This window comes from Bison bison, unplaced genomic scaffold (genome assembly GCF_000754665.1).
Source record: "Bison bison bison isolate TAMUID 2011002044 unplaced genomic scaffold, Bison_UMD1.0 scf7180017864529, whole genome shotgun sequence".
NCBI classification, from domain to species: domain Eukaryota; kingdom Metazoa; phylum Chordata; class Mammalia; order Artiodactyla; family Bovidae; genus Bison; species Bison bison.
This window is the reverse complement of record NW_011495079.1, coordinates 4284580-4308000: the sequence shown is the minus strand read 5'-3', so window position 1 is coordinate 4308000 and position 23421 is coordinate 4284580. Positions and strand designations below refer to the sequence as shown.

The window sequence follows — 23421 nt, the reverse complement described above, 5'->3', positions numbered from 1 at the left end:
AGAGGCCTCCCCTGACCACACAAGTTAGAGCAGCCTCCTTCTTCCAGTTGCTATGACATCACCCTCTTTTGTTGTTTCCATAGCACTCACCACTACCTGATATTATTTCATTTATTTATTCCTTTGCAGGTTTCTTGAGAGTTTACTCTCCACTAGGATCTTGCCTGTCTTATTTCCTGCTTTATTCCAACATCCAGCATATGGTCGGTGTTCAGTGTCTAGATGGAAGAAATTATAGCCATCCATATGCAATACCATAAACTTCAGTTGCTCTTGTTATAACAACACGATGGCTGGTTTTCAGTACACAGTTAGACCATAGGAAAAGAGTCCAGCTCTCCAGTTAGTTGAGCTTATGAGTTAAACTTCTGAATTTTGGGCACATCTCAAGATCTACAAGCGGTGACTCGGGTATTGTGGGCTACTCATCCATGAGCCACAGTTTTTCTCCTGGTGCTCTGTACCCTAGGCTCAGAGTGGGAGGCCCAGAGAATCCATCAGTGTCATCAAGACATGAAAGAAGATGGGCAGGAATTATAACAAAATGCTCTTCATCCTCCCCTTTGGCAGACTTTGGTTAGGTATGTTGAACAGAGTGAGACAGAGGCCCTGAGGGAAAAGTATGTGGGAGAAAAAAAAAGAAAAACCTTAGACCCGGCTCTAGAACTTAATAGAGAAGATTGAAGGAAACTTCTCCAACTCAGAATAACAGCCATGCATTGAGCTTATGCATTTTGTGCTATGTATTCTAAGAAATATTACAAAAAAAGTGTTAGGAAACTGGATAAGGATGTGGTCCTGCAAAGGAGAGATGACGAAAGAGCACCACTGAAAGAAAGCATGAACCACAACGCTTCCGTAGAAATCCTTTTCAGATGTTCCTAACCTGACGGCTCCTTCACAACTTTTTTTCTATCTACTTACCTCTTTTTCACCTCACCACCACTGAGGTCAGCTTTCAATCTGATGAGCTTGCTTAAAGTGGACTAGTTTGTAAGAAAAATATTAACAGTTTCCTCTTGATGTCTATACAAATTAAAGCTGGATGGATTTGTTTAATAATGATGACATCAGAGTTTAGATTTGGAGATCTTAACATGTAGTCATAAAACTTCAGAGCAGGAAATGGAGTCTATATGTGAAAAAAAAATCATCTCAAGTGCAACTTTCCTTAGTCTATGATCTGCACCTACAGTCCTAATCATCCTATGAGTTCTGATGAGTAGATAAAATACTATAAAGATATCTATACATTATATTTTAAGGACCATAGAAGGGTAGGCTGGAACATGGAGGTCCCACTGTCCTTAACTGTATCCACAGGATGAAGAAAAGCCAACTGGAAGGAATAAGATGTAGCAAGTATGTCTGAGAACTGGCATTTCATAAATAATTACTGCTGCCTTTAGTTCTGGGCGAGTTACTGATAAACATCTTTTCCCCTTAAACCTCTTTTCTCCTTCCCTACTATTATTTATTGTTTGATTCTTATTTATTAAGTAGATACTAGGATTAATAAAATATAGTCGCTGCCCTTAGATGCTCTTGAACTGAATGAGGGCAAGTAGACATGTAAAGAGATAATAATGACCCCTCCTTGGAAATGACCCGATAAACCACTGCACACTAATGCTAATGACTAGTAGGTAATAGTATAAGCTATTGATTAATATCTTTCAGGGATTTCTGCAACCGAATAGGGGATGGTGCCTTAACACATTTTGTGTAATTTCAAGTGTTTGCATTCTCACTATTATCATTGATCATGGTTTATATTTTAACGTAGTGTAAAAACCTGGGAGCATCCAAGCCTCCCATCTGAGATACAAAGCAGAAGGGAACTATTTTAAGAGTGGCAGAAAGCTGCTCTACCCCACCCAAAATACTGCCCCTGCCAACATTTTGCTGATGTTCTCAATTCAAACTCTTTATAATGAGGTGTTTTTTTAATAAATGCATAAAGTGGAGCAATAGATCATTTTATGGTATCATCTAGTTACAGATCTACTGAAAACAACTTAGTACAATTTGTGCTCAATCCATTTTAAATGACTAATCCTGACACTGTGCCATATCTCCCCCAGCACCGGAAGAAGGGTGGAAAGGAAACGTGCACAGAGCTATAATCTAAGTAACCTCAGCCTTTAATAGGTACAATATTAAACCATAAGAATCATGATTTCATACTTTAGTACATGCTATAATAATATTAGAATTAGCCCTAGACAGGAATGTATTTCTACTCCCAGCTCTGTTAATTATCTAGCCTCATGGCCTTGGACAAGTCACAAAACTCTCTGACTCTTGCAGTTCTCATCTATAAAAAAGAAGACTATTAGGTTCAGCGAATCCAAGGTCTGATCTATCTCTAACCTTGCAGAGTAGCTAACGTCTATGGAGTACTCGGAACAAAAAAATTTTCTGGACTCTCTCTGGACTTATCAGTTATGTTTTTTTCCTTTTGTTATGTCCAAATTGCAGTTTGTTTTTTACTAATATTCGAATGAACTTGACAACTTACCAAATAAATTGTCAGAAAGAGAAAATTCATCTGTGGCAGGTAAGTGGGAGTGTTCAATGAGATTCATTTTTGATCCCATCCAAACTTTTCTATTTGAGAATGTATTACCTTCGTTATGGTGGTCTTCAAAAAAATCCCCTGAAAGGTAAATAAATACATAGAGTGTTGGGGAGGGTGGGGAGATGATTAAGAAAGAGAGGAGGAGACAGAGAAAACTAATTTTAACAAGCACAAAAGATTCCCTTTGTAGACATTTTATCATAGCTTTTCTTACATGTCTTTCCTTGATAATTACCATTTTTTACACTCATTTGGACTTACAAATGTCTCAGATATATGCTTTCAGACTAGATAGTCTCTAATTTATCTGGGAAAACACCATATGTTTTCATTTGTTCCAGTACTTGGTAGATTTGGGCAAGATATGATATTTTGGATATGTTTATTTTATGTATAGAAAAAACAGAAACAAATATAAAAGCCTTGATTAAAAAATGGGATGAATCAATGATTTACCTTAAATTTTACACTAAAGATAAACAGGTCTTTGCAAGACACAAAAATGATTTCAGATTACTTCCTACCAGAATTTTTCATTTTCTTTTTTTGGCTGTACTGTGCAGCCTATAGGATCTTAGTTCACCAACCAGGGATTGAACCCACACCCTCAACAGTGGAAGCATAGAGTCTAATCAACTGGACCACCAGGGAATTCCTTGGAATTTTCTTAAGTTGAGTAGGCATCATATTAGCAGATTAAAAATTCAGAAGATGTTCACCCAAGATCTTTATTTTTGCCTTTTAGAGAAAATTTAAGGGGCTTACATTTTCATTCTCATGGTCTACCTTGTCATGTATTTAATCTAGGGTAAAAGAAGCTATGGCAAGAAGAAAAAAAGTGGTAAATCTCACCCAAATGTCTGAAGTTTCATCCTGAGAAGATGTCCAGAGTATATCCAAGAACCCTAGAGATGCGGTGTTCACTTTTACTATATTTCTAGTTCTTCCTTCCTTCCTTCCAATATGTCTTCCCCCCTGAAAAAGTAATGAAAAAAGTTGAATAATGAAAAGGTATGTTATCAGAACACTTTTTCCAAGGCCATTTTCTGAGGATGATTTTTAAGCTTTAAATCCTGTTTTTACTAAGGAATCATTTCATTTACAGATAACTACTTATATTTACAACTCAGAAAGAGAATACAGGGGGTTTGTTGGGCAATATTTATTTCATTAGAACTTCCTTACTATTCATAGCTCTCTGTTTCTTCCTCACTCAGCAAAATGTTCCAGATCAAGCAGAAGTGACAATTCAAGCAGACATTTGGCTGCAAAGAGTTGGACATGACTGAGCAATTGAATTGAACCGAACTGAAGGTAGTCCACCAGACTACATTTGTTGTACGCAGTCATTTATTCATGTTTTCAACAAATATTTATTGAGGAGTTATTCTGAACTAAGCTCTGTGCTGGATCTTTGAAAATGAAATAACAGGAAAAATATCATCCAAAATCTTTGATATGAAGCTTAATGAGAAACAGAGACATTAAAAAACAATCACAGGAATACACAGATGATTACATGTTGTCTTGAAAGCTGCTGATGAAGGCAAAGATGAGGATGCTCTAGTGGGAACCCACCTGTATTAGATTCAAGAGGCCTTCTCACCACCCTGAAGTCAGGAGGGAAAGGGGTGTGAAAAGGAGTCAAGATAGAGAAGTAGTTAAAGGAAAATGTGTGGTTTTGAGGGCAATTTTTAAAGACAAGCAATACTAGGTCACATCTAGAATACACCAGAGAGGTTGAGGAAACAAGAGAGAGCAGCTCCTGAGAAATGATACTAGCTGTGTCCACTGTGAGAACGCAGACATACCTGAGTCCATCTGCTGAACCACTGGCCTGGCCCTACCAAAGTCTACTGTCCAATAAGCCAAAGGGCTTGTTGGGAGAAAACTCATCCTACAGTCAGAGGGAACCAGAACCATGATCTTCACCTCAGTCCTTGGAGGAATGTGTAATCCTCAATGTGGCACGTTTGACCAACCTGTATCAGATTCAAGAGGTCTTGACACTCTGAGGTAAGAAGGGAGAGGGTTATAAATAAAAATGAGTCTAGAAATACTGAACTGTAAGATAGAACTTCCAAAAGAATGAAACAAGGAGGAGAGAGCTCATTTCACTTCCATCCCCACCTTCAAACAACTCTGCAACATATCATAGTCACAGGAGCTTTGACTCCAAGGGGACTCTGGGCCTTTCTGGGGCATCTGTGAAACAGTGGCACCATCTAGGTATCACCATGACCCATGGAAACGTGCCCAACAGAGGAATTGTGACCACTGGTTGGGCACTGCTTTCCCCTATGAATACATAAAGTGATGGAAGAAGTGGCCAGAGTAGACTTGATTATGAACAAACATAAAGAGACCTAGGGCTTCCTAAAACATCTGCAGGGAGAGGAGGGCTTTGATAAGGAACTAGAAGTCCTGAGGAATAAACCAGTAAAAGTTCAGTTGTCACTATCGATGGGACCACATTCATACTCATAAGCTAGCTGCGTGTTTGCACGCTCAGTTGTGTCTGTCTCTTTGTGACCCCATGGACTGTAGCCCACCAGGCTCCACTGTCCATGGGATTTCTCAGGCAAGAATACTGGAGTGCATAGCCTTTCCCTTCTCCAGGGGAACTGAACTTGCATCTCATCCTTGGTAGGCTGATTCTTTATCACTGAGCCACCTGGGAAGCCCCTGAATAGCTAACAAAAGTCTCCCAGAATCCAGACAGTTGACCAAGTCTGCTCAAATCAGGTCTGTTGGTTATGATTTCTGAAGGGAGTTAATACGAAGGAAACTCTTTAATTTTTGAAATGGTAACACAAGCACATGGCAAGCAATTCAGCACTACAGTGAAAAATAAGTCTTCCTTGAGTTCTGTCCCCCTTTTCCCTTACCAGCCACCAGAGCTGGTTTCTTGTGTATCCTTCTCATACTGTACCCCCATACCTTAAACTGGAGTCTGGCAAACTACTGCCTGTAGGCCAGAGCTGGTCTACTACCTGTTTTTGTAAAGCCTGTGAACTAAGAATGGTTTTTACATTTTCAGACAGTTGGGAAAATATCAAAAGAAAGAAATTTCATGAGATGAAAATTATATAAAATTCACATTTAAATGTTCATAAATAAAGTTTTATTGGCTCACAGACACATTCATTTGTTTCTGGACAATATATGGCTTTTTTTTCACTGCAATGGCAGAGTTGAATAGTTGCAACACACACTGTATGACCCACAAAACCAAATTTTACTATCTAGCCCCTTTGTAGGAAAAGATTCTTTCCTCCTGCCTTATATAAAGAATAGAAGAAAAATTTAAAAATCAAAGTAATATCATAGTAAACTATGAATAACTATAATGAGTACCTTGGGGATGTGACCCCATCTAATTTTATACATATCACGATAGTAGACTCTTCTTTGCCTCTTGACAGATCCTTCCTGGGTTTGGCAGCTTTAGTCTTAATTACCCTGTGATTTGATGAGCACCTTCTATGTACAACAAAGGTCCATATTGTCAAAGCTATGGTTTTTCCAGTAGTCTGTATGGATGTGAGAGCTGGACCATAAAGAAGACTGAGTGCCAAAGAAATGATACTTTCAAACTGTGGTGCTGGAGAAGGCTCTTGAGAGTCCCTTGGACAGCAAGATCAAACCAGCCAATCCTAAAGAAAATTAACCCTGAATATTTATTGGAAGGGCTGATCCTGCCGTTGAAGCTCCGATACTTCAGCCACTTATGCAAAGAGCTGACTCATTTGAAAAGACCCTGATGCTGGGAAAGATTGAGGGCAGGAGGAGAAGGGGACGACAGAGGATAAGATGGTTCGATGGAGTCATCAGCTAAATAGGACATGAGTTTGAGCAAACTCTGGGAGATAGTGAAGGACAGGGAAGCCTGGTGTGCTGCAGTCCATGGGGTCACAAAGAGCCAGACAACTGAGAGACTGAGCAACAAAAACTACATCTGAAGCATTTGGCAAATGTTTCCACATATGTTATGTCTTTAATGAGGGTTACATCAGTGTCTTCCTTTCTCTAATACTCTTCCCTTTCTTTGGGGGAATTGCTTCACAATAGGAGAATAACTCCCTGGAAGATCTAAGAAAGATAGTAGCTCTAGAGTCTTTTTTCCTCCTTGATTTCTCCCTTCCATACAAGCAATCATTTTATAGGTTGAGAATAAGAAAATGAATATTCTCTACCTTAGTGACCTTTGAATTTTGCTTGTTTACCCCAAAAAATGAAGTTTAAAAAAAAATATTTTCCCTCAACACATTTTTGGGTTGGCATCTAAAGTTTTTTAGTAAAAAATAAACTAGTTCAAAAACTGTAATTGCTGATATATTGCAAAAATTTACATTTTTATATGTTATTATATCACTCAAATCTCTTCAATTAAATCTAAATACCACAGCAACTTAATAATCTTCTTCATCATTCTAAGAAATATAAGGAAATGTTCTTTAAATTTTGGGAAAAAAGTTTAATCATCCCTGTCCTTTTTTGAGTTCCCATTGCATTCCACTACATTGCAGAATTTTATCCTAACGTATAGTTGAATGTCTATTACTGAATATTCTATCATATTTTCTGTAAGTAAGTTTTGTATACAAATTTGGATTTAAAAAATTTCTAATGGATTCAATATTTTAAATGTTTAGACAAATTATTTTTCCAGATTAAGTTTATTACTAGCTATTAATATTGGTGCTTAGCAAACTTTGTCTACAAATAGGGTGGCTCACCCTCTGTGTTCCAGAGCAAATGGAGACACCCATCTGGTGTGGAGGAAAGAGCATGCAGATGAGAAAGGAAGACGCCACTGTTAGGTAACAGCCAGAGCCAGCACTGGCAGAGCACACACATCAGGGGAAGAACACTGTCTTAGAAATGCAGGTAAAGGTTCTGGTTAAATAATGAACTTTGAACAACTGCAGAGAGAGCACCTAAGCATCTTTGAAGTTAGTAATAAAATTCCTGCTAACAGAAAGCCATCTTTTCTATTCAGGTGAATTCATGTATGTATCAACACACAAAACTTTATGTTTGGAATTGCAGCTGATAAAGAAAAATACCTTCTCTATCTTCATGCACTATTTTCCCAAAAAGCTGTTACAATTTATTTTTCAAATGAAAGCATTTTTAAAATAAAGAGGTCATTGCCGAAAATTCGGACAATAGAGAAAGGTATTTACAAAATGCTAAGTGACATTCTATAATTTTGCTCCAATTTACACTCATACCAACAGTGGGTCTGGGTACCTATCTCATCACACCTTCATTGGCATTACTTGCTCCCACTTCAAACATTCTTTTCTAATTTGCCAGTGACTAATCCTATCTCACTGTATTGAATTATATTTCCTTGAATATGAGGAAATTGAAAAGAAATTTATTTTACATCTTTATTGTCTGTATGTGGTAGATATTTTTTATGTCCTTTGCACCTTTCTATGGAAGTTTGTTTTTTTTATTGACTTAGAGGAGTTCTTTGTATATTGAGTGTGCTAGCATTCTGGTATATTTATTACAAACATTTCCATTTGTCTTTTAATTATCTTTACTTGAAAAGATTTGCACTGTATGTAGTTAAGTATATTAGATTTTTTAAAAGCTTTTTAGTTTTAGTTTCTGGTACAGGGTGATTTTTCTGAGAACTGCTTGCTGAATACTTTTTTCCTTTCCCATTGATTTATAATTTTTCTTTTATTGAGACTGAATTTAGTTTCCCATCGATCATATAGTTACATCTGCATCAAGATCATCCTTCGATTCATGGGGTGGCAAAGAGTCAGACACGACTGAGCGACTGATCTGATCTGATCTGATTATTGCTCATTTGTTTTCAACCTTTTCTAAGATATTCTTACCTTCTTACTCTCTATGATAAATTATCACATCTTGTATCACATTCTTTAAGAAAAGTTTCTTTGAGAGTTTGATATGGTACCAAACCTATATATTTAGGTAGGAAGATTTATATCTTTACAATATTCAGTTTTGTCTTTCAGGGGGAAGTTGTGGCTTCATTTATTCAAACACTCTTTTATAACTCTCAATTTTGTAGATTTTCTTTCATGTATGTCCCAACTTCTCCAGGAATGCATCCCTTATCATTTATCTTCCCTGCTTCTCATGTGGTCATTAATGATTTAACTTCATCTGTCGTCTTCTCCACTGTATTGCAAACTCCTAGCAGGTAGGAACCATAGCTATGCTCCTTTTGTGTCCCCTCTCACAGCTAGCAGAGTTATGCATACACAGAAATAATATCTGTGGTCCAAGACAGATGTCAAGAGGGATGAAACATGAGAAGATTAGAATGAAGAGGGAAGGAATGGGAGTTTCGAATTAGCAGAGAGAAACTATCATATACAGGAGGGAAAAACAACAGGTCCTACTGTATAACACAGGCTTTCCTTGTGGCTCAGCTGGTAAAGAATCCGCCTGCAATGCAGGAGACCTGGGTTCAATCCCTGCGTTGGGAAGATCCCCTGGAGAAGGGAAAGGCTACCCACTCCACTATTCTGGCCTGGAGAATTCCGTGGACTGTATAGTTGGACATGACTGAGCGACTTTAATTTCATTGTATAACACAGTGAACTGTATTCAATATCCTGTGACAAACCATAATGGAAAAGAATATGAAAAAGAATATATTGAACGTGTGTATATGTATGTGTGTATAACTGAGTCAACTATGTGCGTGTGTGCTCATTCAGTCATGTCTGACTCCTTGTGACCCTGTGGCCTGTAGCCTTCCAGGCTCCTCTGTTCATGGGATTCTTCAGGCAAGAATGTTGGAGTGGGTTGCCATTTCCTCCACCAGGGGATCTTCCTGACCCAGGGATCAAAAAAAGAAAAAGGAGACTAGCATAGAGAACCAGTGCTGACCTTTCATAGCTTCATCCATAACCTGCAACTATTCACTTAACACTCTGCTCCATTATATACCCTCAGCTGAATGTTTAAAAACCTAAATAATAGAAATGATATAAAGATTATAAGGCAATCTTTCATAAATGTCCATAAAGTGACAGGCACAAATTTGACTGCATTGTTTCCAACAGTAAAATAAATAAATAAATAAATAAAACTGGACACATTAATAAATGTCCATTAACGATTGAATGAGTACAATAAAGAAATAGTATATGCATAGTGCTGTAAGTTGGAGAAGGCAATGGCAACCCACTCCAGTACTCTTGCCTGGAAAATCCCATGGGCAGAGGAGCCTAGTAGGCTGCAGTCCATGAGGTCGCTACACGACTGAGAGACTTCACTTTTTTCACTTTCATGCATTGAAGAAGGAAATGGCAACCCACTCCAGTGTTCTTGCTTGGAGAATCCCAGGGATGGGGGAGCCTGGTGGGCTTCTGTCTATGGGGTCGCACAGATTCGGACACGACTGAAGTGACTTAGCAGCAGTGCTGTAAGTATATTTGTAAGTGCTATATAGCATTTAAATGAATGGACTAAGTATTCATATGGATAAACTGAGTAACTTCATATTGAGGAAAAGAATCAGGTTGCCCAGTAATACATGTGGTTTGATATAGTGTATGTAAATTTAAAGATATGTGAAACAATGCTACATATTAATCCTGATATCCTAATGCAAGGGTCAGCAAATACGATCCCCAAGCCGAACCTAGCTTGCCCAGAACCAAACATGCCTTTTTATTTACATATTGCCTATGGCTGTTTTCACACCACAGTGACAGAGTTTAAGTAGTTGCGACACAATTGCACGTGGTCTGCAAAGCCTAAAATACTCACTCTCTGGTCTTTATAGAAAAAGCTCCTGATCCCTGTCTAACCTGTAGAGACAAGCCTGGAAGTGTTGAATGCACATTCAGGATGTGGTCAGAATGACTGGGTGGATACAGAGGGAATTTCAAAGCATCTTTAATTCTCCCCTTAAGCTAGGGGTTAAATACAAGAAAGCTGATGATATTATTCAATGTTCTTCATGTTGGAAATATTTCATAATTTAAAAAATGAATGAAATTATATACGTGAAGAATTTCCTCATCTATAAAGATATGCAAACTCATACAGAGATTCTCTCTTACACACTCTTAAACATACAAACACACACACACACACACAGATTCTTGAGGCTTTGAGGAGGAAGTATTTCCTAACTATAAAATGTTGGGGACTTTTAACTGTAGTCAACGAGGTGCTATTGGAAATTTTGATGGCACAATAAAATCTATGTTCAAGAAGATTAGTCTTATGAGAAGGCGGGACAGGGGAGTAAGCAGTGAAAAGAGAAGGAAAATTCAGGAAATTCGCATTCCGGAAGTGAGATGATTAGGTGCAAAGCAGGGTGGTTTCTGTAAAGATGGAAAGGAAGTGACTTGAGTACAGTTTACAAACAGGAGGAGGAAGAAGAGAAAGCAGGCTGATGATACAAAGTTTAAAACTTTGGTACTGGTGGAAGCAGGGACAAAATGTTTATTTTACTTTATGTTTATTTGTACTATGATGTAATGTAAACCTTAACTTAAGGACCCAGGAATCATTTCAGAAGTGGTAAGCACTATTTGTTTTTAAAGTGATAAGACACAGAGTGACTGGTAGCTTGGACTCCTACTTTCTGGTTATCAGTTTGTACTTGTTTGGATAGCGTGTGTCACATGGAGTTCATGGTGGATGGAACTTCTCTGATTTAGCACAAACCATTTGGAAGAGACCTTGGAAAGACCCTGCTCCAATTAAACGGCCTTGACTCTGATTTAGAAGAATCTCAGCTCTCAGAATATGAAGATAAAAAAACAGTTTCTTGTGCTGGTTCCCCATGAACTCTCTACACCCAAAGTCACCCTTCTCAGTGACATTTTTCTCAGATAAACCCAATTGCTGGTGGTAAAGCATATACTTTGGGGGATATCTATGTAGTTCATTCATAAAGGGCAATAAAAAATAAACTTTTTCTAGCCATCATCATTTCATGCTCAGCAGAAGTCCTGGATTCAGCCCAAGGCTGGAAGAATGTTCCTAAGAGAAAAGAGAAAGGAGTTCTAGAAGAAAAGGTTTTATCTCACAGGGGATTTGGTTTTCCCAGAAGTAATCAAACCAAAGTAATTCTTTCCAGGGCCAAAATACAGATTTAGAAAAACAAATCCTTTCCATTTGGGGCAGAATGCATACTTGTAGATGTATGGTTTGAGTCCCTTTACTGTTCAACTGAAATGATCACAACATTGTTAACTGACTGTGCTCCAATACAAAATAAAAAGTTTTTAAGAAAAAACAAACAAACAACTAAACAGTTCTCATGGGGGGAAAAAAAGGGAAAAGAGAATAGATCCTTTCCAAAGTTGAGATTTAAAGGACAATGTGTGGCCATTGTGATCACATTATTCTGAGAGTAGTGCCCTGTAAGAACTGGATGACCTTTATTGCTATCACAGTAACGTTTACATCTTTTGTGAAAATAGATTAAAATAATATCTACTATTTTATGAGTACTTACTATGCGGCAGCTTTCATGCTATGTTATCTCATTTGATCTGTAATAAACCAAGTAGGTAATAATATATACACTTTATAAATGAGAAAACTGAGGCTCAAAGAGATTAAGCAAACTTTCCAAGGTCACGTCGCTAGTAAGAACCAGAGTGGGGATGTAAACTCACCATCTAACTCTAAATTCATGTTTTTCCAGGCAACTCTCCCACTGAGACTGTCATTAACTACTCACCAGTGCTTAGTGAGGGTGAACTGGCATTTCTGCAAGGTCAGTTCTGCCTAAAGCATTTCAACATTAGCTGTTTATATGCACAATTAAGTAAGCCTCTACAAAGTTTGCCTGTCATATTATTTTGCTTCTTTTCAAACTTCTTTGCTGTTTCTAAAGTCTTCATTTAAGGACTTCCTGGTGATCCAGTGGCTAAGACTCTGAGCTCCCAATGCAGAGGGCCTGGGTTCAATCCCTGATAAAGGAACAAGATCCCACATGGTGCAACAAAGAGTTGCACGTCACAAATAAAGAGCCTGCATGCCACAACTAAGACTCAACTCAGTTAAACAGATAAATAAACAAAAAATAAATACTTTTTTAAATAATAAAAAATAAAGTCACCATGTAAAGTTACACTTCCTTCAGGTGTTATACAATAAGAATATTTTTGAGTCAACCAGACCTCTACTTCTGAGCTTCTGTGCTTTGGAGGTTATACAATAGGGCTCAAAGAGTGGCTGACCTTTATTTTCAACTAAGTGTAAAAGAAGCACCTGGAATAAAGGCTCCCAGGGCCATGAACTTGAGAGTCAGGACTCTTTAAATTTTGCACCCTAAGCATCTCATTTGTCTTATTCTAGTTCTAGGCCTCCTTTTTAACCTTGACCAGGGCTGATCTCCAGCAAACTATCATAGCACTGGGCACGTCTTGGAGCATGCATCCAGTTGTAATTCTCCCTTCGTTTTTGTGGTGGTTTGGCTGTTGGTCACCCCACTGGGGGCTTCCCAGGTGGTACTAGTGGTAAAGAACCTGCCTACCAATGCAGGAGCCGGAAGAGATTTGGGTTTGATCCCTGGGTAGGGAAGATCCTCTTCCTGGAGGAGGGCATGACAATCCAATCCAGTATTCTTGCCTGGGGAATCCCATCAGAGGAGCCTGGTGGGCTACTGTCCATAGGGTTGCAAAGAGTCAGACACGACTGAAGCAACTTAGCACGCATGCACCCACACACCCCTACTGGACCATCAGCTCTAGGAGTGCTCACCCTGGATCTCCAGTCCCCAGCCTGTGGCCAAGTACACATTAGATACACAATTAATTATTTGCTGACTGATGAATAAATGAGTACGTGAACTAAACACATAAACAATAAATGAATAATATATCTCACCAGATAACCATTTTTAGAATCAGTCTTATTTCGGCCACAGAATCAACATTAATACAGGTGTAGGATAACAACACATGCAAGAGCTGAAGAAGGACTTTTTTTTAAGTCACACAAAAAACCTGACAACTAAGGCTGCTTCCCCACAATGTAGTCCTAATTAGTGAAGCGAAAATCCACTCTTGCTGGAAATCTCTTAAGCAGTGATCCCCTACATTTTATACATGGACTGACCACCCCAGGAAATAATTTTAATCATCCTCCCAAAGCTCACTTTGTTAATTTCTCTTCCTTGAGAGCTACCAGGAATAGTTTTTGGTCTACTTAACATTCATTCTTAATAGAGAAGTTTCTCCCCATTATCTGCTATAGTCAAAATGGTCAAGATGATGGAGAAATTACGCTGTTTCCATGGCTGAATTGTCATCTTCTTTTCAAATAATTCATTAGATCTTCTGAAATTTTATGACTATTACTTTTTAAATCAATTTATTTGTAATTAGAGGATAATTGCTTTATAATACTATGTTGGTTTCTGCCTGACATATATCAACACGAATCAGCCATAGGTATACGTATGGCCCCTCTCTCTTGAAACTCCCTCCCACTTCCCACTTCATCCCACCTATTATTTATATAAATCATTTGTTACTTGTAAAAGTGGCCACCATGGCTTCTCCCATTCTATATGCCCTTCTGCAATGAGGGTTTGCCACTACCCATCAATAGGTGAAGGCTATTTCCACAGCCCTTGAACCTGAACTGGTCTGGTAACTTCCTTGATCAGTAGAATGGTAGAAGTGATGTTGTGAGACTTCTGAGCTTGCCCTTAAGAGGCATTGAAGCTTCTGTTCCCTCAGTCTAAGAATGCTGCTGGGAAACTGTCACATTATTTGTAGATGCCCCAGATATGAAACCTAAGGGAGACAGAACTCAGCTATCCAAACTGCCACATTTGACAGTCACACCAGGACACCAGACCTGTGTGAGGCCATCTTGGACCTTCTGTTTCATCTGACTGTCTATCAGAAAGAACCACTTGAGTGAGCCCAGGCAAAACTATCAGAGGAACTGCTCCTCCAAAAGTCACTAAGCTTTGGGGTAGTTGTTACAAAGAAATAAATAACTGCTACAGAACTGGTACTTAGAAGGGGGATGATTTTTTTTTTTTTTTTAAGAGGCTAAACAAATGGCTTTGGCTTTGGGATTGGGAGGTGGACAGAGCCTGAAAGGGCAGTGGGGACACTGGTAGAAATTGGAAGAGTGGGGAGGAACTTTCTATAGGAAGCTGAAAAATGAACAGGTCATATTTTGCAGTCTCTCTCTCTCTCTCTCTCTGTCTCTCATACACACACACACACACACACACACACATACACAGGGGCAAAACTGTTCAACTTGGAAAATACACAGTTTCCTAATGAACTTGTGGATTTTTGTTTGTTTCACTCTGGTTTGGTTTCAGGAGTGGCAGGGCCTTTTCCCCACTGACATCCAATTACCTCTGTGGATCCCTTTGGGATTAAGGAGAACTCCAAATAATAAGGTGAATGTGTCAAGTGGTGTTTTTAGCTGTGAATAATAGGTACATGAAAACAGAGATGAATTAGGAAGGAGCTATTTGTTTTAAGCAGGATTGGAAGCAACAGCACAGTACAGCATTTTGGGCTTCCCTGGTGGCTCAGTGGTGAAGAATCTGCCTACCAATGTAGGAGACCCAGGTTCGACCCTTGGGTCGGGAAGATCCCCTGAAGGCAGGCATGGCTATCCATGCCAGTATTCTGGCCTGGAGAATCCTATGGATAGAGGAGCCTAGCAGGCTATAGTCCATAGGGTCGCACAGAGTCAAACACAACTGAAGCAACTTAGCACGTGAGAGGTCCAGGATGTGCTGGATTGATAAACAAGACTATTGTACACTTTTGTTCTTTCATATGACATAAGAGTCTCAAAATAAACGATTCCACAGTAAATATCAAATCATGGATGTGGCTATAAGATCCTTTGCTGAGAGCTCAAAAAGCATAAGGAGGTGCCTAGGAGACTCTCACATCCAGGTAAAAGAGCTTCTAAGAATTCCAGGGCATTATCCCACAACATTAGTTCATAGCATTATCCCACAACATTATTTCATAGCCAAGCTAGTGTGTCCAAAGTAGAAAGAAGTTTGTCTCAAAAAATTATGGAGGTAAGTTATCAGGCATGGAGTAAGTCCTCAAAAGACTAATAAGAAATCCACAAAGTGCTTTAGCAAATAGGTTTAATGAGAGCAATGCCATCTTAAACCAAAAGCTAACTCTGCAATTCTTAGAAATAAGTAAAGCCCCACCCATGAATGAGCTGTCTTGATGACTTGCTTTGAGCGACAGAATTGTTGTACTTCTGAAGGTAAACCTCAAGAGAACCTTGTTACTTTCACTTGCATCCTCTTGGGATGTTGTCCTGAGACCCATGCCATGAAGAAGCCAGGAATGAAACACTCCAGGACAAAGACACTGGGTCATTTCAATTATCCCAGTCAACAGCCTTCATCAAGGCCCCAGTCATGAGAATGGGACCTAGTTGACCCTCCAGTTTATATGTTACCTGATTGAACTCAGGAAAAACCAGCAAACAGTCACCTAGTCAGCTCACAAAATTATAGGACATAATAAGTTATTATCTTTTTAAGCCATTAAGTTGTGCAGTAGCTTATTCATAGTACTAGATAACTGATACAATCTCCCAAAATGAACAGTATGGCATGTTGTCTTTTGTTTTACTAGGTCTAAAAAAGAGACCCCTTGCTTAAAAATACTACATTTTCTCTATTAAAGCGGCATTTCAATGTCCATTTCCAATATCAATGCCAAGAGAATTCATCCACTCACATATTTATTCATCCAATATACATTTATTGACTCTGTGTCAGGCATTGAACAGATACAGGCAAAAAAAAAAAAAAATCATGATCCTTCAAGAGGCTTAGTGGTAAAGTCAGATAAGGACAACAACCCAATCAAAATGGCATGGGGATTGCTATAATAGACGTAAGCACAGTCCCTTCAGGAGCACAAGCAAAGGCTTCACTCATTCAGCATTCATTAATTGTTCACCATGTACCAGTTTTGATCTGGGTCTTGGAAATAGAATGATGGATGAGACAGAATAAAAAAATAAATCCTGATAATTTGCAAGTAAACAAGTAGTAAGGTTTCCAATGATGATAACAAGAAAATAAAGGAGATAAAGGATAAAGTGGTGTGCATGCATGCATGCTAAGTCACTAAGTCATGTCTGACTCTTTGCAACCCTGTGGACTGTAGGCCGCCAGGGATTCTCCAGGCAAGAATACTGGAGTGGTTGCCATGCCCTCCTCCAGGGGATCTTCCACATCTCAGGGATTGAACCTGAATCTCTCAGATCTCCTGCACTGACAGGCGGGTTCTTTACCACTAGCGCCATCTGGGCATTGGGCACTATGTTAGAGAGGGTGATCCTAGAAGAGCTCTCTAGAGAGTGGACATTTGAACTGAGATGTGGAGGAGAAGAAGAAGTAAGCCGAAAAAGGGGGAAATAAGTCCAGGCAGAGTGGTCAGCAAGTGCTAAGGACCTTGGTTGGGGTGCTGGAGGAACAGCGAAAGCCCAGTGAGGTTGGAGAGGAGTAAGCAAAGAGGCAGTGCAGGAGATGAGGTCTGAGAGTAAGCACCTCTCTATGGGCTGTTGACTATGAAAAGGAGTTCAAATTTATTCTAAATGGGAGTCTGCCTGATGCGTGTTCAGCATGGATGTGACTAGGAGAGAAAGAAAGTCTCTTTGAGGGTGGGGGGCTGGTTCGTGAATTTAATCTCTAAGAAGTAGGCACTAAACTAAGCAGAAGGCATGCAGAGGAGATGGCCACAGGAAGAAAACAGCAGGCTGTCTTCTAAGCAGACATATATTGTCCTCATGCTGTAGTGAGTGGACTCAGCTCAAACCAGTGGAGAAAGGTGGCCTATTCAAGACCCAATAGCCAGAAAAATGATGATTCCTTTGGGGTAAAAAATTAAAACGTCCTATTTTGTATCATTTTAAGTCTCAGGTGGATTAAAGACCTTTAAAATGATAAACATTGGGAGAAAATATAGAAAAACACATTTGTGATCTTTATGAACTTAGGGCATTGAAAAAAAAGACTTATTGAACAAGAAACAAATAGGAAAAGAATCAATTTGACTACATTAAAATCAAGAAGACAGAAATCAAGACACCATAAACAAAGCTAAATATATGAAATAAACTGGGAGAAAATGTTTACCACATAAATAACAGCCAAAAATTAGTATAAACAACATATTAATAACTCCTGTAAATAAAAACAGAAAAGATAAACAACTCAAGGAAGAAACTGGCAAAGGATACAAAGAGGAAATTTACCAAAAGGGAAATACAAGTGGTTGATGAACATACAAAAACATCTGAAGCTAGTTATTAATTAGAAAAATGCAAACTAATACAACTAGATACTATTTCCACCATTGAATTATCAATGCTTTTTTGTCTGATAATATTAAAAGTTGAAGAAGATGTGTGGAAATACGCATTCTCACACACTGCTAGTGGGGGCATAGTTGTTATATCTTTTTGGAAGACTCTTTAGCAGTATATTCTGAAAAGTAAAAGTACAATTCTTAGGTATCTTCCCTGGATAAAGCTTTGTACAGGTACACAAGAATGTTCACTCTAGCACTGCTTCTATTTAAAATAGGAACTGAAATATCAAAGCTTTATTTGGACTTTTATCCAGAAAAATTAAAATTAATAAAAATTTATTTTATATTCACACCTATTAATTTTGGTCACCAGAACTCTGTTGTCATTCTTAGACCTAACAAAGAAAAAACATATTTTTCCTGTGCAATACTTTCTCTCATATACAATACTTCCCTTGGCAATCAAGCTGCATTATGTTGGCATTGAACTGAAACAAGTTTACAAAGAAGAGAAAAAGAAGAGCAGACATTTCCTTTATTGCCCAAATTGGAAAAGGGCAAACTAAAGGGGAAAATAACTCACTGTGGAGGGCAAGGGGTCTAGGGGATTGCAGATTGGGATGAAAGAACAGGGAGGTAGGAGAAGAGATGAGGGTGGATATTTTTAGGTACTGATGACTTTTGCCTCCCCTGCAGCTGGGTGACTGAGGATACATAGAGTGATGCCTCGTACATTTCCACTCGTAGAAAACATAACAGCAACAAGAAATACCTGGGAAGAAAAACACTGTTCCCATTTCTTTTAGCCCCTTCATGATGTATGTTGCTAAGATTTAAGAGAAAAACGAGACTGAGCAAAATGAAGGAAAAACACTCCCTATCAAGAAAAGAATATGAACCTTCATTCTTTTCTTTATCCACTCACCTAATGATACTGCAAGTTTCTGAAAACCTATCACAAGGTGTTACGTATTCTCCTGGTATTCATAACCTGAGGTTTCTGTGAAACACAGCAGTTCTGAGTGCCTTTTGAAAGTCCCTGATCACAACACCAGGGAGGGTTCACTGCATCTTTAATTAAGATGAAAATAACTGAGGTGTCCAGTCAGCTCTCCTAGACTAACCTTTGGGTTAAAGCAAGTAGTGCTAATAACTTTCCACTTGCCCTGCTTGAGTGTGTTATTGGAAAATGCCCTAAGAAGTTTTAGGAATCTTTACAATTGTGCTAAGCTAAGCTAAGTCATTTCAGTCATGTCCGACTCTGTGTGACCCCATAGATGGCAGCCCACCAGCCTCCCCCATCTCTGGGATTCTCCAGGCAAGAACACTGGAGTGGGTTGCCATTTCCCTCTCCAATGCATGAAAGTGAAAAGTGAAAGTAAAGTCGCTCAGTCGTGTCTGACTCTAGCGACCCCATGGACTTCAGCCCACCAGGCTCCTCCGTCCACGGGATTTTCCAGGCAAAAGTACTGGAGTGGGGTGCCATTGCCTTCTCTGGCACAATTGTGCTAGGTCTTAACAAATCACCCCTGTCGAGATGAAACATTTGTGGTCTGGTCCACCTGCTTTCCTCCCATCGTTCCAGATTTCAAATTCTCCCAACCTCCAACAATACCAAGGTAGCAAGAAGAGACCTTTTGAGTTAAAAAGACTTGCCCGTCCTGTTACTTCCTAACTGTGATTGCAGATAGGTGACTTGTTCCCTTTAAGCCTCAGTTTTCTCATCAGTAAAATGAGTATAAGAACTTCCATTCAGGGTTATTGTGAGAAGGAAACAGGCAATTTAGACAAAGCCTCTGACATGTTGGTACACACTCTTGCGTACAAAGTTCTTTTCTTTTACTTCCAAATACAACAACGGGGTGTTCCACCACCATGTGGCCAGATTTTGGAGGTGTGGAAATAAAAGGAAGGACAGGGATTACATTACTTTGCTTCTCCGACTGGGGGAGAGAGGGCAGAGGTGTGTGGTGGAAAACAATGCTGCAGATCCTGATGAAGGGTCTCAGAACCAAAGCATCATCCCTGGCCAGTATTTTATCAGCTAACTCGAGTTGCATCAGCCATATTGCAACATTCTCAGCAAAACAGAAAAGTCCACATTGCAGATGGCACAGGTCCACAATTTGGAGGGTGGGGGAGACTCAGAGACAAAGGTGTCTATCATTTTATAAAAATCACACTAAAAACCTGGCATTAGCTGTCTCTATTCACTTTCACTTTTCACTTTCATGCATTGGAGAAGGAAATGGCAACCCACTCCAGTGTTCTTGCCTGAAGAATCCTAGGGATGGGGGAGCCTAGTGGGCTGCCGTCTATGGGGTCACACAGAGTCGGACACGACTGAAGTGACTTAGCAGCAGCAGCACTCCCCTTGTTGATACTGCTGAGGTGGTTCTAATGCAGCATCAGTGACATCATCAGATTTCTTTAAAGCTCAGGTGAGTTTCTCAGACCAAGGATCCAGCATGAGTCATTTGCATCCCTTTCCCCAGCCCCTCCCTTCAAAACAAAAACTCCGTTGAGAGAAATATGACCCAGGCTTCGCTCACAGTTGCCTAATTCCTGCATGTAGAGCAGGAGATGCTTTATCTGCAGATTCAGACCTTGGAGAATTTTAGTAATAAAGTTCTTCCTAACATTTTTCTATCTTATTTTAATATTTCCATCTGATACTAATATGAGAAATGGAAACCAATAGAAAAGTTTGCAGTAGGACTCAAAAGAGAAAGCTTTTGAAACCTACTCTTCTAGGAAAAACTTTCAGTCAAGCATAACTTAAATGTCATTCAAGTCCTAGATCTGAAGTCTTCTGACATTAGTAACATTCCCCAATTTGCATTAGGATTTGATAAATCACAGCATATTATACAGATAAGATTGCCTACAGAATCAGAACAGAGACACTTCTGAAATTTACGGTCTCCAGTGATTCTCTTGGGTGATCACAATGTTGAAAAGATATTCCAAAATAATTTTTCAGTAAGAAAAGCAATTTACTTTTTAATAAAGTACTACCCATTGACTTCTGCTTCTTTGTTTTGAAGATTTTTTTTTTTTTTTTACTTTTTTAGAAACCATCATGATCTCACATCAAATTCTACCAACTGAGAATTCATTCATTGACCAAACTTACTGATGCTAAAGAGAAACTTTCAATGACAATGTCCCCTCTGCTGTTTTGGGATGGATACCCCACTCCCAGAGAAATCAGGTACTCACTGAGATTGTCTTAGGCTGGAGGTGAACTTTCAAAGCCCTGGGAGGATTCTGAGTCCAGTCTTCCTCTCCAAAATGCAGTGGTTTTGCTACAAATGCTCAGGATCTGATTTTGCATTGGGGCGAGTCCAGGAGACAGTGGGGTGAGGAGGAGGGAGTTCCAGCAGGAGCCGGGGCCAGTCATGGGCGGCCTTCCCGCCCAGCAGCAGCATCTCTGCCTTGGCTCTGTGCCTCATGGACAGAGATTAGTCATTAACAATCCTTTCCTTGCTAAAAGATATAAACAGAGAAAGGAACCTTGGGACATGCTCGAGATTCCCAGGACAAACTCCCAAAGCCCCTGGATAGGGACTGTAACAAAGCGGAGGCACGCCCTGACACCTTTGAAAATGCTTCTCTGCAGGCTGTGTTTTAAGGGTCCCAGGTACCCTGATTTCTGCACACATCATCTAAAACTGAATTGTGATCTTCCCTCTCTCTCTCCAACTGCTTTCAATAGCTCCACCACCTACAAGGGACTGAAGTTAGCAACTCTGAACCTTTTCGACTCTCCCTCTCCCAGGCTTTCTCTATCAAGGAGTAACAGATTAATGTAGATTTCATCTTTGTAATGTCTTCTATTTCCAACCCACTGTGCTCCTCTGCTGATTCAGGCCTACCGCCACTTCCCTTCTGAAGAACAACGTTGCTTGGCCTCTAACTCTTCTCTTCTCTTCTGGTTTCTAAATTGCACAGCAGTGTAAATTGTGGGGCTCTGCTGAGATACCTACTCATCTGTCACAACCTCAGGAAAGACACTCAGCATTTCTGCGTCCTTGTCTATAAGATGAGGATGGTGTAACTGTCCTATATGTGGTGGTGAGAATTACATGCATAGTTTAAAATGCATAAAATGTTTATAAAAGTGCCTGACAGAGAGGAAGCACCCAATACATTTTGTTGTTGTTATTCAGTTGCTCAGTCATGTCCAACTCTGCGACCCCATTGACTGCAGCGTTTCAGGTTTCCCTGTCTTTCACCATCTCCCAGAGCTTACTCAAACTCACATCATTGAGTTGGTGATGCCATCCAACCATCTTGTCCTCTGTCGTCCCCTTCTCCTGCTTTCAATCTTTCCCAGGATCAATCTTCTCTAATGAGTCGGCTCTTTGCATCAGACAGCCAAAGTATTGGAGCTTCAACTTCAGCATCAGTCTTTCCAACGAATATTCAGGGTTGATTTCCTTTAGGACTGACTGGTTTGATCTTTGTGCAGTCCAAGGGACTCTCAAGAGTCTTCTCCAACACCACAGTTCAAAAGCATCAATTCTTCAGCACTCAGTTTTCTTTATAGTCCAACTCTCACATCCATACATGACCACTGGAAAAACCATAGCCTTGACTAGACAGACCTTTGTTGGCAAAGCAATGTCTCTGCTTTTTAATATGTTATCTAGGTTGGTCATAGCTTTTCTTCCAAGGAGCAAGCATCTTTTAATTTCATGGCTGCAGTCACCATCTGCAGTGATTTTGGAGCCCCCCCAAAATAAAGCTCCCCACTGTTTCCATTGTTTCCCCATCTATTTGCCAGAAGTGATGGGACCACATGCCACGATCTTCATTTTCTGAATGTTGAGTTTTACACCAACTTTTTTCTCTCTCCTCTTTCACTTTCATCAAGAGGCTCTTTAGTTTTTCTTCACTTTCTGCCATAAGGGTGGTGTCATCTACATATCTGAGGTTATTGTTATTTCTCCTGGCAATCTTGATTCCAACTTCTGCTTCATCCAGTCTGGCATTTCACGTGATGTACTCTGTATATAAGTTAAATAAGCAGGGTGACAATATACAGCCTTGATGTACTCCTTTCCCAATTTGGAACCAGTATGTTGTTCCATGTCCAGTTCTAACTGTTGCTTCTTGACCTGCATACAGATTTCTTAGGAGGCAGATCAGGTGGTCTGATATTTCCATCTCTTTAGAATTTTCCACAGTTTGATTATACAGTGGAAGTGACAAATAGATTCAAGGGATTAGATCTGATAGACAGAATGCCTAAAGAACTATGGACAGAGGATCATGACATTGTATAGGAAGCAGTGATCAAGACCATCTGCAACAAAAAGAAATGCAAAAAGGCAAAATGGTTGTCTGAGGAGGCCTTACAAATAGCTGAGAAAAGAAGAGAAGCAAAAGGCAAAAGAGAAAAGGAAAGATATACCCATTTGAATGCAGAGCTCCAAAGAATAGCAACTGCTACTGCTGCTAAGTCGCTTCAGTCGTGTCCGACTCTCTGTGACCCCATAGACGGCAGCCCACCAGGCTCCCCCGTCCCTG

General features: G+C 39.6%; 1 protein-coding gene across 2 annotated transcripts in view; it reads right to left on the bottom strand.

Moving 5' to 3' along the window:
• The window catches only part of NR1H4 (nuclear receptor subfamily 1, group H, member 4), an 80495-nt gene extending 59244 nt beyond the window's left edge, over positions 1-21251 (bottom strand). For both annotated transcript variants that reach the window (XM_010831600.1, XM_010831601.1), the window contains exons 1-3: positions 21109-21251; positions 3434-3556; positions 2522-2659 (exon numbers count right to left, since the gene is read on the bottom strand). In XM_010831600.1, the coding sequence (XP_010829902.1) occupies positions 2522-2600 (79 nt within the window). In that variant the 5' untranslated portion in view covers positions 2601-2659; positions 3434-3556; positions 21109-21251. The remainder of the gene's footprint in view (positions 1-2521; positions 2660-3433; positions 3557-21108) is intronic.
• Positions 21252-23421: the final 2170 nt, after the last annotated feature.